The 13,920-nt window shown below is 38.2% G+C and overlaps 1 protein-coding gene across 1 annotated transcript in view; it reads right to left on the bottom strand.

The window, feature by feature from the left end:
* Window positions 1-13,920, bottom strand: part of LOC145295839 (gamma-tubulin complex component 5-like) — a 293,760-nt gene that overhangs the window by 262,161 nt on the left and 17,679 nt on the right. The window contains exons 5-6 of the mRNA XM_080141551.1: window positions 9,609-9,694; window positions 4,450-4,721 (exon numbers count right to left, since the gene is read on the bottom strand). Of these exons, the coding sequence (XP_079997677.1) occupies window positions 4,450-4,721; window positions 9,609-9,694 (358 nt within the window). The remainder of the gene's footprint in view (window positions 1-4,449; window positions 4,722-9,608; window positions 9,695-13,920) is intronic.

Genomic DNA, 13,920 nt, shown 5'->3' with positions numbered 1-13,920 from the left:
GATTAGAACCCAGGCGCGGAGCAAACCCTCTCAGTGGTGACGGACCCAGTAGATCTTTCCAGATCATCCGTCTAGGAGAAGGAAAACTCTGAAACCAAACCAAAGAGGAGGGAGGCCTCTTCAGTCTTGGATGACAACCTTCCTAGAGCTGGTGACTCAATCAAATTACCGGTTTGCAAACCTAAAATGCTTAAGGAGTAGATAGGTCCTGCCTATCACCCGGCTTCCATACTCCTTCTTTGCCTATTAGTCAGGCGCAGAGATACTATCACAGTGATTCGACAGAAACACCCAGTGGTAGATCTTGTTTCTTGTCTAGGGCAATGAACGCCGTTTCCCCACTCCCGACACACCCCACCCCTAAAGCTGGGCACTTGAGAATGCTTGAGTACCACATATGCCTGAGCAATTAGATTGGGTTGACCTTCCTCCGATGGGTTGAGGGTACCGGATTGACAGTTACTGGCTGCTGTTTCCGACTGGTAGTACAGGCGCCCTAACTCTTTGGTAGCGCTTAGAGCGGCTGCTCCATCGACAGTTGAATAATATCGGGATGTTTGCAGTGCCATGGCGCGCATGGAAAGGGACCCTGCACTCATCCCCGGTGGGCTTTCCTGAGGCCACAGTCCTAGTTGATGGAGGGTCAGCTGATGGTCTACTTGTGATGCATGTGTGACATTCTGCATAACCTCCTGTTCGGCTTCCCCTAACCCAACTGAAACTCATTAAAAAAAACATGATGACAGTACAATCTAAAAATAAGCTTAAACCAGGCTTAGGGTCAAACAAATCCAACTTGCCTCCTCCCTTAAGGCTTGCATTCACAAATATCCGTGGGCTTAGAACTAATTTAGCTGATGTTGAAGCATTTCTCCTAACAAATACCCCGGATATCTTAGCACTAAGTGAGACTAACCTACACTCCTCCATCCCCTCTAACTACTTTAACATGCCTGGATATCTCCCACTCTGCCGTAAGGACTCTGACAGACATATGCACGGACTTGGAGTTTACATTCGTAATACCCTTCCCTTGACTAGAGAAACAAACCTAGAAACGGATGATCAAGCCTTTATGTGCTTTAGACTAATCATGCAACACAACATTAGCTACTTTTACTTTCTCTACCGCTCTCCCTCGACCCAAGACTGCACCATAATAAACAAAGTATCTGACAGCATAGACACAGCACTCTCCTTCGACACTAGCGCCCAAGTACATGTATTTGGCGACTTTAATGTCCATCACAAAAACTGGCTTGGATTCTCTACTTACACAGATGCAGCAGGCAGCGCAACTCATAGCTTCTCTGTATCTCACTCCCTAGCGCAAATTGTTACTTTTCCAACCCGCTTCCCTGATCAGGAAGAACAACACGCATCACTATTAGATCTGTTTTTGACCACAGTTCCTGATGATTGTGTAACGAAAGCCGACAGCCCACTTGGGAACGCTGATCATGCGGTGATAATGGTTGAAATCGCCCTAAACTCTAGACCCAAAACTGAAGAGCCAGTGCTCAAAACAACGAGATACTATAAAAAGGCTGACTGGGAAGCTATCAGAGATCTTATTAGAGACGCCCCATGGGGAAATATTTTTTCTCTTCCTGCTGAACAGTGTGCAACCGAGACCACTGAATGGTTCAAAACTGCAATCGAAGCGCATGTTCCCATGCGGAAATTCTATAGCAAGCCCCACTCTCCCCAATGGTTTACTTCGACTTGCGCAACTGCCATTGCTCAAAGGCAGCATGCATTCCGCAGGTTTAATCGACATAAGTCCAGTTCAAACAGACAGAAGTACATAGAAGCTAGAAGTAACGTTAAGAAAGAAATAGCGACAGCTAAGAGGGAATTTACGGAAACCACGAAAAAACGCATCGAAGCACAAAAACTAGGAACTCGTGACTTCTGGAAAATCTACAACAGTGTAGTAAATAATGGGCAATCAACAATTCCCCCACTAACCAACAATCACGAGGTTCTTTGCTCAGCAACCGAGAAGGCTAACATGCTTGCCAGTCGGTTTGCCTCAAACTCCACACTGGACCCTCTAAACCACCCCCTACCTCAATTTCCTATGCGGACAGACGCCACGCTAGACGACCTGAAAATCACCCCTGCTCAGGTGCATGCTATCATAAAAAACCTTGACACTTCCAAAGCATGTGGACCCGACCTCATCCCAGCTGTGCTATTAAAAAAGTGCTCGGCCGAAGTAGCTCCAGTTCTCTCCAAACTCTACAACAAATGCCTTAATGAATCTTGCTTTCCGAGCTGTTGGAAAACTGCTTCTGTAGTACCAGTATTCAAGAATTCTGGCGAAAGAACTGACCCATTAAATTATCGCCCTATTAGCCTCCTCCCACTTTTTGCCAAAATATTTGAGACCTTAATTAACCATGCTCTAGTCCAGCACCTTACAGATGCTAAACTTCTGACCGACCGTCAATATGGATTTAGACAAGCCCGTTCCACGGCAGACATCCTCACTGTAATCTCTGAACGCATATACCATTCACTGGACAAAGCGGGAGAGGGAAGAGTGGTAGCTCTAGATATATTTAAGGCTTTTGACAGGGTATGGCATGAGGGTCTCCTCAGGAAGATTAGATCTTACGGTATCATTGGTAGAATACTTAACATAATTAAATCCTTCTTAGATAAGAGAAAAATCCAGGTTGTCCTCGACGGTCGTACATCTAAACAATATGATATAAATGCGGGAGTGCCCCAAGGATCTATCCTGGGACCTCTGCTGTTCCTGATATTCATAAATGACCTCCCCGACAAGATTACCTCTGAGATGGGGATATATGCTGATGACACCACACTCTATAGCAGGCACGACAGGAAAACAAACGAACATATATCTAAAGTAATGGCAGAAACACTAGAGGATGACCTCCAATCAGTAGTGGAATGGGGACAAAAATGGATGGTCACGTTCAATGCCACCAAGACAAAACTGGTTTCATTCAATAATTACAAGAAACCTTCTCTACCACCTATAGCAATGGCCAACGACTCTTTATCTGAGAGTACGTCTCTCAAGCTCCTTGGCCTAACGTTCACTGGAAACATGAGTTGGAACAGTTACATCGAGGGCATTGCCAGGGCCGCTGCAAGGAAGGTGGGCTCTCTCTACCGTGCTAGAAAACTTTTAACACCCGAAAGTATCCTGTACCTCTATAAGGCCACTATTCGCCCATGTATGGAGTATTGCTGTCATATTTGGGCCGGTGCATCGGCTACTAGTCTCTCGCTCCTTGACAGGGTTCAAAAGAGAGTCGCAAATCTGATAGGCCCTAAACTGGCATCAAAACTCCAGCCTCTGTCCCATCGTCGAAACGTTGCATCCCTCTGCCTGTTCTACAAGTATTATAATGGTGAATGCTCTGAAGAACTGCAAGCACTTGTGCCCCCACGACGTGAACACCCTCGACAGACCCGACAAGCTGCAAAATCCCACCCCCACACTGTAGAGATCCCTAGATGTAAAAGATCCTTCTACTCCAGTAGTTTCTTCCCCAGAACTGCTAGACTTTGGAATTCCATTCCGGGTCACTGCTTCCCCAACTGTACTGACATGCATAAGTTCAAGTGCAACGTGAACCAACATCTCGCTGCCCTAATCCCTACATAGTACCCCAGTAGATGTTTCCCCTGATAGTAGCCCCCTACACCAAAGTGGCAATGTGCCTTGTTTGGGGTGAAAATGTAATAAAAAAAAAAAAAAAAAAAAAAAAAAATCTACGATTTGCGAACGGAGATCGTCTATCTTTTATTTGAGTGACTTTTACAAAATTCACGCTATTCCATTCTGTAGCGTCTTTGTTCGGCTTTTTCGTATAGAAGTGAAACTAATTGAAAGCAAAGCCGTCAGCGGCCTTTCATGCTGGGGCATCTTTAGCTTTGATCAATGTGGGGAAAACCCTTCATATCAGACAATTGATATTCATTTGAGAGTTCCCCCTTTTTCTGGAGAGCTTGCTTTCCCCAACATTGTGGGGACACAAAGAAATGAAACGGCGAAAAGCTTAACTGACCTTCAGCCGACTTTCATTTCTTCACCTGTGTGAACTTATCAAGTCAACTTTTTGATTGACATTGCTAAATTTTAACGCTTTCCACTTCCTATGGCCTTGTAGTATAGCGGTAAGATGTCACGTTTTCTTTCACTTTCTTTTCCGCTTTTGTGTCACTGCGTCACGGGTTTGAGCCTACCTGACTAGTAACATTTTTTTTTTTTCTTTTACACCTCCAAATATCCGGGCAATGCCGGGTACCCCTGCTAGTCATCATTAAGGAAACAATATATCCATATCCAACATGACAAAATAACCTTTTCACATAAGACCATACCAAATTGTTTTTACAACATTTTAAAACAAACTGTTCATTTAAAAGTATCATTGAATTGTTTGAAACAATGAAATAACCAACCAGTCTTTGACAACATTATAATATTCTTGGGATTCTGGAATCTTCTGGTTGGCATCATTCCAATATGGTGCAATGACATTCTGCTGCAGCCATAGATAGCCTTTTGGTTCCATGCTTGCCATTCTATGCTGGTCATTTAGAAGAGGCTGATGAGTTGATTGAGTTTTATGTTCTGTAGGATCTGTCATTTTCATATTGCTCAGTTTTTTATCAACAATTTCAATTGGTTCGTCATCAGTCTCATCATCACTGCCATCGGATTCACTCCATTCCTGAAATGGACAATCACAAATAATCTTTTTTTTAATATTCTTTTCTTCATCAATGTGACAGCAAGTCTCTGGATTATAATAGGCTTGAATTATGATGACACATAGCTAAGTAGCAATTACAAAATTTGTAAAATATGAAAAACTTAAGAGTGAGATGGAGAATATGCAGGAAAGAGCCTCAGAGATAGACTGAGAGAGAGAGGGACAGATAGTGAGAGAGATGGAGACAAAGAGGGAGAGAGAGCGAGATGAAGATAGAGAAAGAGAGTGAGAGAGCTGGAGACTACAAAGAGAATAAGAGCAAGAAATATATAATAACAATATGCAATTATATTTATGACAAACCCTTTGATTTCTGATAATTTTTACTGAAGTAAAATGAAACAAAAAAGCAAGTAAGCCACACAGAATTATCCATGTTTCCAGCAATATATTATCAGGATCAATGCAAAGATTTTTTGTTGATTTATAGATATACTAGCATTTCAGCCTGGTGTTGCCCGGGTGTTTGGAGGTGTATGTTGAGTAAAACAAAAAAAAAAAGTGGTAGTAGGAAGGAAGGCTCGAACCTGTACCACAAAAGAGGAAAAGAATGGGAAAAAACGTGATGGATGTCTTTGCTGTTATGACAACCACCAAACCAGAAGTGATGTAGATTTAAATTAAGGCTCGACAATCGAAAAGAGGGGATGACTTTTGACAATATCGGTGAAAAAAGCGACCCCTCCCTGTAGAAAAGTGCCCAGTTGAGGGTGAAGAAATTAATGTTTTTAGCCAATTTTTTGATATTTATTGTCTGAAAAGGCGAACTTCAAAACGATACTGATCTTGTGAAAATCCGTCGCCTCTGTTGAAAGTTTTAGGCAGACATGCAAACATACATACATTTATATATTGGTAGCTCAAATTTTCGACCCAAACCAATTAAAAAGCTTGCCCTATCTCTGAATATCCTTTATGTAAAATTTCAAATGTTTAGACCAGAAATTGTCTGAGTAATTTGGTAGAGACCGCAGAGGTAAAATTTTTTAAAAAAATAACCACTATTATGACCCCTTAACATTTTTTGTTTGGGGCTCAAATCAAGTTATTAAGTTAGATCCATGTCCAAGAAACCTATATCTAAAATTTAAATTGTTTATACCCAAAATTGGCGGAGGAGTTTGGTAGAGTTCTCAAAGATCAAATCGTTTAACTTTGACCACTTAACAGCCAAATTTCTGGCCGAAAACCGATTACAAAGATTTTCCCAAATCTCAGTACTCTGTACATCAAATTTCGAGCCTGTAGACTGAAAATTGACAGAGTTATTGCATAGGGAAATGTACACAGACACTTTCACTTTATATATATATATATATATATATATATATATATATATATATATATATATACTAGCTTGATGCCTGTCATTGCCCATCGTAAAATACGCTTAAACAACATGACTTTTTAATCTATACAGATTGCATATATATTATTAAAGAATCACTCATCTATTGACTGTTATATATTACAAGGAATAATTTGCCCGGTGGACTAATTAAAAAAAAAAAAAAAATGATTATGTTATTCATCAAATTCCATCTGTGTTTGTTTACAATACCATGTCAACCGATATTTGGGCTTGAGGACACATGCCTTGGAAAAGTCACTTTTGATTAATATTTAGTTTTGAGATATGCAAACAGAGAAATGATCTGCGGGAATTTTAAATGATATCTCTTCTTTTATCGTAAACTGAACGCATTAATAAGAAAAAATAAAAATAAAATGGTGAGGTTCACCCGGGCTTAAACAGGAAATCATTCGATCTGTAGTGAAATGCTCTACCATGACCAATATCTCTAGATATCAATAATTCTGTTTTTTATTTAAGAAGAAACGATTTGCTAAGATTTTATTATCTCCCTTGCCAGTGAAACATAAAATATTCCCCTATAAAAATTCTTTTTTATCTATAAGAAAGACTATTTTTATGATTGGATTTTTTTCAATTTTCAATACATATCGGATGAATTTCTGTACAAAACATATCTAAGAATACTGCCAGACAGACATAGAAATTACCTTTGTGTAAAATTTGTAAAAGATAGGCTCAGTGGTTTCGGAACCTATACGGAAGGAACTCTCACACACACACACACAAAATGATTCTTATACAATAGAAGATTTATATATATATATATATATATATATATATATATATATATATATATATATATATATTTTGGAAGTTTTTTTAACCTTGAAAACTACATACAAATTTATTTCTTCAGAAAATTATTTTGTCAGCAAGTCATTTAATCTCCTGCACTCGCTGAATCAACTTGCTATCTCAAACTCATTATAGTCTTAAGCTTTTGAGGATCATCAGTTGTTTACCATGAAACACTATTATTTTGGGGATTTAAAAACAAAACAGGATATTAAATCATGGCTCCCCAGCAGTGTTGATCAAACATCACCTCCTTTAAAGAAAAAAGAAAAAAAGCTTCCAAAGATTGAATCCAGTTTTTTTTTGTTTCAGCTTAATTACGCTAACTTATTTATGTTATTAAAAACAAAAACATTTTCCTTACCTGCATCACTCGTCCTCGTCTCCAATAAAGAAATGAATTTATTATTTCCAAATCTACTGTATTTACATGGTTCGGATGAATCCACTACACATATTTATCACTCCCTTCCCCCCTCTTCTTTGGTATTAATATTCTGTTTATATATTTACATTCTTATTTACTAATAATCTTTTTATATTTATTAGTATAATTAAAAATATATAAAATATTAAAAATATCATAAGCATATACATGAGATTTTATATATATATCTATAAAAGTGAACGCGTCTGTCTGTCTGTCTGTGTGTCTTTCTGTCTGTGTACATTTCCCTACGCAATAACTGTCAATTTTTAGTCTATAGACTCGAAATTTGAAATACCGGGTACTGAGATTTGGGAAAATCGATGTGACGGGTGTCAGCCAGAAATTTGGCTGTTAAGGGGTCAAATTTCAACGATTTGACCTTTAAGAACTCTACCAAACTCCTCTGACAATTTTGGGTGTAGACACTTGAAATTTTAGATATAGGTTCCTTGAACCTGGATCTAACTTAATAAAGTGATTTGAGCCCGAAACTCTAAATTTTAAGGGGTCATAATAGGGGTCAAATTAAAAAAAAATTTACTCTTTTTTTTTTTTTTGCTCAGCATACACCTCCAAACACCCGGGCAACGCCGGGCTGAAATGCTAGTATATATGTCATCCACATACAGTACTGTTTTGTTGTATCACAACTCATCAGTGTGGCTAGACATACACCTTTCCCCAGCTGTGGATCAAACCTACAACCGTCGTGTTGACAATCGACAGCTCTACCCATTGGACCATGAATCAGTGCTGTAAATATTGCACTTTGAGTGTGTATTAAATCCACACCCGCCTGTCGCAGACAGTGCTCAAACCATCATTTGTTTACAAACAAATAAATAGTGGGCTTCGTTTAATTGCTTAAATACACGTCGGGTGAAAATATATTTACAAAGTGCTCAACCCAAAGGGGGGGGGGCTTTAATTTGTCATCCACATACAGTAGTTTCGTTGTATCACAACTCATCAGATATATAATCTAAAGTTATTGTTTTCCAGAGGTTAAGTAGCCAATGAAGTTTAACGAGGTTGATACAAGGGTGCTCAATACCAAAGTAGAGCAAGGTATACTCTTTATTTGTTTTTACATAACCAGTAATATGTTTCTACACAGTCATGAACATGTTTTGGTCAGCTAGTTACCAGTTACTATAGACCTCTTCAGGTGATGTAGCTTATACAAAAGTTTACAAATTTTGCTTTCGTAATAAAACAAGGAGCAGAGAGAGAATCCCAAATATTAACAGTTTGAGGAAAGAAGTTATTAAACAGTCCATTGACATCTAGAGACTTCCACAGTGAATGGATGTGATTTGTCATGTGCATTTACATCAAGGGAACATCAAAACAGCAAATTTTTCAGAACACATTCGATTGAAATACTTGTAAAACAAGTATCAGGATGCAATATCGTGGTAAGGAGACTGAGGCTGGAGCTTCATAGACAGTGTGGGATCTATTAGATTCCACTCTTTTTGAGATCTGGTTGAGAAGGAAAAAAATAGGTGATGGTGCATCAGCCCAGATATGATAATATTCCATACAGGCAGATGGTGTCTTTGTAGAGATATATGATACTGGCAGGTTTGAGAAGTTTTCTTGTGTATATTATTAGTTTATAGGCGTATATTTTGTAAACAGTCTGTAAACGATATCTATATATCTATAAAAGTGAAAATGTGTGTAAGAACACTTCTCAACCTATATACTAAACAAACAGACTTGAAAATTGGTATATAGGGTATTCATATATGCAGAAAACTTTTTAATCAGTTTTCATCTTGAAAAAAGGACTGCTAAGGGGTCCAAATTGAAAAATTGATACTTAAAGGCAATTGGATTTTTATCTGTTTGGCAACTGTTTCACAACGTTTGAAAACACTTTTTAAAGTTGTGTGAAGCTGGTCTAACGGTTATCGTACTTGACTAGTTTTGGTTTTGATCTCAGTTTGAGTATTTTTTTTTACTTACAAGAAGTCAAATGTTTAGAAAAAACATAATACTTGCATGCACATATGCCTTAGTTTTTATATGAATTAAAATATAATACTTATACATATTTTATGACCGTGCAATGCCAGATGGCCTGGAAATTTTCTATAGATGGAACCTTGACAGATGGGACTCCTGGTCAGAGTGGACATGGGAGTAAAAGTAATTGAGGCAGTACTCTTCATTTACAAAAGCCAAAATCAAAAAGATTGTTACATAAAAAAAACAAAGAAGAAAGACAACTTACAGGAGAATCTGCTGGGTATGGTCCTCCTCGATAGATGTCCATACCATCCATTAAATAACTGGTCCAATCAAAACCTTCATCCTCATCTAAAGTAGAAAAAAGGAAAAATGGAAGGAAATAATGTCATATTAGCATTGTTACTGTGTGTAAAATCTTAGCAATTTTCCATTCTTCTATTTCAGCATACCTGTGATTCCAGATGAATTAAGCCTTATTAAATGGTTTTCATTAGTCTTCCATGTTCTGAATCATTACAATTTAATCATTTAGAATCTAATCCAAAATGGATAATTTCTGAAGCCACAGTATTTCGACGGTAACTCTTCAGCGCCTGATTCTGCAGATCATTGAACACATTGGCTGTATACACACAATTTTCTAAGGTCAATTCACTGTCCACCCAAACTTTCTTACCAACTACATCTCCCATCTAGTGCACAAATTAATAGCAAATTGTGACTCATATGAAATCAGCCATCGCTAAACTCCATTCTTTTTTCGTAAAGCAATCTAACATTGTCCATTCTACACATTTTTTGGCAACTTCCAGGCAAGAGCCTGGCGAAAGTTTGATGATTTTTTGCAGAAGCTAGATTCGCTTATTGCAGATTGTCACTTTGAAGCAGTAATGGCCGAAGAACATTGTTACCAAGCAGTCTATGATGCCCTCATAACAGGCATTTGCTCTTATACAATCCGACAATGACTCTTAGAAAGAACACTCAATTTGAAAGACGCTTCCGACTTAGCTTGTTCTGAAACAAGCTGAATTTTATATCAACCTCACACCATGTGGCACCACCGCCGAACCATCAGTGACTTGTAAGGTTTCTTGTACTTCCAAAATGTTTCAGCTATAGCAGGCTAAAAATATTTCTTCTGTGGTAATTGACAACATCCACAAATTAAATGCCCCATCCCTGATGCGGTCTCTAGAAGCTGCGATAAGAGGGGACATTTTCAACTAGTCTGCCGATCAAATAGTTCCCTTAAGAAAGTGACTTCTGCTTGTGAATTATCAATAAAAAGCCATTGTAACCACTGCATCATGTGATTGTCAAAGCCATAATTAAACTTTCAGTGAATGGAATAATCCTGGAGGCTCTGTTGAATACTGGTAGCCTAGAAAGCTATATATCATCAACATCATCCACAAGTACAACTGGCCGACACAGGAAGATATCAATGGCATCCACAACCTTTTTAAGCAGTACATTAGGTCACTGCTATGCGACATTATTGTATAAAGAGTTTACCTACCCGCGTTTCAAACTTTCAGTCATTTCTTTTCTTTGCTCAGACGTCTTACTTGACCACGACTTTCTCAAATTACACTCAAAGGTATTTCACCCTTGGAGGGGGCACAAAAATCTCTTCTCTATATGCATCATAATGGCGTCCTGTCTTGTTTTTCCACCACTATTTGAACATTTATCGCTTGGTTGCAAACTTATTGCTACAAAATCCAGACGACACTCACTGATCCATCAGCAGTTTATACAATCTGAAATTTGTGACCTTCTAAAAGACGGTGTTATTGAACCTTCTCCATCTCCCTGGAGAGCACAGATTGTAGTAACCACTAATGACCAACACAAGAAGCATCTTGTCATTGACTATAGTCAGACCATCAACAGGTTCACGTACCTTGATGCTTATCCTTTATTGATGAACTAGTCTGGAGAAAAAAATTGTTCACGATTCCGTTTTTACTACCCTGGACTTGCAGAATGCATATCATCAAATACCAATACAAGAAAAGGAAAAGAAATTCAGTTTTTGAAGCCTGTGGAAATCTATATCAATTCTGCTGTATTCCATTTGGTGTAACCAATGGTGTATCAGGTTTCCAACAACCAATAGACAATCTAATAAAACGTGAGAAGGCTGGCAACACTTTTGTGCATGTTGATAACATCACTACATGCAGCCGTAATATGATGGAACATGATGAAAACCTTAATCGTTTCTTAGATGTTGCCAGGAAGTATGGCAAAAGTTTTAATGAGAACAAAAGCATTATGTGAACTGAGAGAGTCACCCTTTTAGGGTATGAAGCAATGTCTTGGATGTTGCCTTGGCTGCCACTCTCAATCAGAACGGCCGCCCAGTTGCTTTTTTTTTCCCGATCTTTCAGTCAACGAACAACATTACTGTTCAGTTGGAGAAAAAAAAACACATGCCATCATCGAAGCAGTGTATAAATGCCTCCTTTAAACTCATTACGGACTAATGCTCCGTAGCTTTCATGTAAGATCTGAAACGCTCAAGCAAAATAAAGAATGAGAAGGTAGAACACTGAAGAATCTAACATTTGATATAATATACCATTCTGGAAAAGATAATGCAGCAGCATACAACACACTTTCTCAAGCGGTTTGCTTGTCGACTAATTCAACCAGTCTACGAGACCTACACATTTTATTGTGTCATCCAGGCATCACACGAATGTCTCATTTTGTACGTCTGCGTAGCCTCCCTTACTCCATCAAGGATATTCAATGAACTGTTGGGAACTGTTCTGTCTGTGCAGAATTGAAACTGCGATTTTTTCGTCCCACTAATTTTAAGCTTGTCAAAGCGGTTTAACTATTTGAACGCTTAAGTGCTGACTTTAAAAGTCCCCTGCTATCAAATAGTCAAAACAAATATCTATTAACAATTATTGACGAATATTCACATTTCCCTTTGCCTTTCCTTGTCAACGTATGTCCTCACAAACGGTCATAAATTGTTTCTGTCAACTATTTTTGCTGTTTGGCATGCCTTCCTTTATTCACTCTGACAGAGATCCATCATTCCTTTCAATGGAATAGATTTTTTTGCATAGAAAGGGAATAGAAATGAGCCATACAACAGCTTATAACTTTCAAGGAAATAGCCAGGTAGAATGACTAAATGCCATGTTATGCAAAACAATATCGCTGGCATTGAAGTCGCAAAGACTGCTGAGTTCTCATTGGCAATCAGTTTTCCACGCTGCCTTGTATTCCATTCGTTCGTTATTGTGTACTGCCACTAACGCTACACCCCACGAGCGAATATTTCAGTACAATTGGAGATCAACATCTGGTATCTCTCTTCCTAGGTGGCTTTTGAATCCAGGACTGGTCCTGATGAAACAATGTACAGTCATTTTAGTATGAACCCTTCACTGATCAAAATGAGTTGCTAGAATGCAACTCTCAATACGCCATGTTAGATTTTCAACTGGAAAGGAGGAAACAGTGTCACTGCGTCAACTTGCCCCAAAACACAAGATATAGCACCTAATACTAATGACTTATCTCACCGGAGACTTCATCTCTACAATCAAATGCCTCATTTAAATTGTGCGTACCCAAAGAACCTTGTGAAACCTCCTTAGACAACAATGTGTCCGTCCGTATCATCTAAGAAACAGAGATGCTTGAGCTTAAACCTTTGTAAATCATTTCATAACCTCTCCCTGAACTCTTTCCACTCAGGATGAATGTCATCGTAACATTGTTATTTGTGCAAAATCTTAGTAATTTCCCATTCTTCTATTTCAACATGCATATCTGTGATTCTAGATGAATAAAGACTTATTAACTGATTATCATTCGTCTTCCATGTTTCGAATCATTACAAATAAAATATCTATACTTTCTTTAGTTTTGAAAAGTTATCTTATTGGATCTCCTATAGCAGATGTCTCCTTGGTTTTCTCACTTATGTGCCCCTACTCTGAATTTGGAGCAGCAAGCTGCCAGTCAGTGGACTTGTTTTTTTTTTCTACTAAAATGTTCATTAACAATGTTTTTTTTTTAATATTTAACATATTTGAAACTGATATAAATTATTGCAAAACAAATTGAATATTTTGCTATTCTGTGTTTTTAAGATAATCAGTAAATATAGCTATATACAGCATAATCACATTGACACACCAGTTCCCATTGGATCACCAAAGTTAAGCAACATTGACCCTGGTCACTTCTAAATGGGTGACCATTTGAGACTTCCAGGTGCTGTATGTGCTCTCCACTTATCTTGGCATTGTTTCCAGTTGTCCTAGACTTTTCCTTGCCACTGGACTCAAACAGTGCTGATTCAGGAGGGGCGTGGTTAGGGATTGTGCAACCCTTGTCTCACAATTACACATGCACCTGCCTCTACAAAAGTATCCTTTGTCTTTTGAGACTAAACGGAGACATCTATGGTAAAAGTTATTTAAAATTAATTATGGGAATAGCATTATACTAAATCACGGTTGCATAGAAAAATATGTAATCAATAATAAATAAGCAAATAAGCACATAAAAAAATTAAAAGTAACGCTTTTAATAAT

Source organism: Euprymna scolopes, chromosome 16, assembly GCF_053919585.1.
Source record: "Euprymna scolopes isolate OS-2025 chromosome 16, ASM5391958v1, whole genome shotgun sequence".
NCBI classification, from domain to species: Eukaryota; Metazoa; Mollusca; class Cephalopoda; order Sepiida; family Sepiolidae; genus Euprymna; species Euprymna scolopes.
The sequence above is the reverse complement of the archived record's forward strand: the minus strand, read 5'-3'. Positions and strand labels throughout refer to the sequence as shown.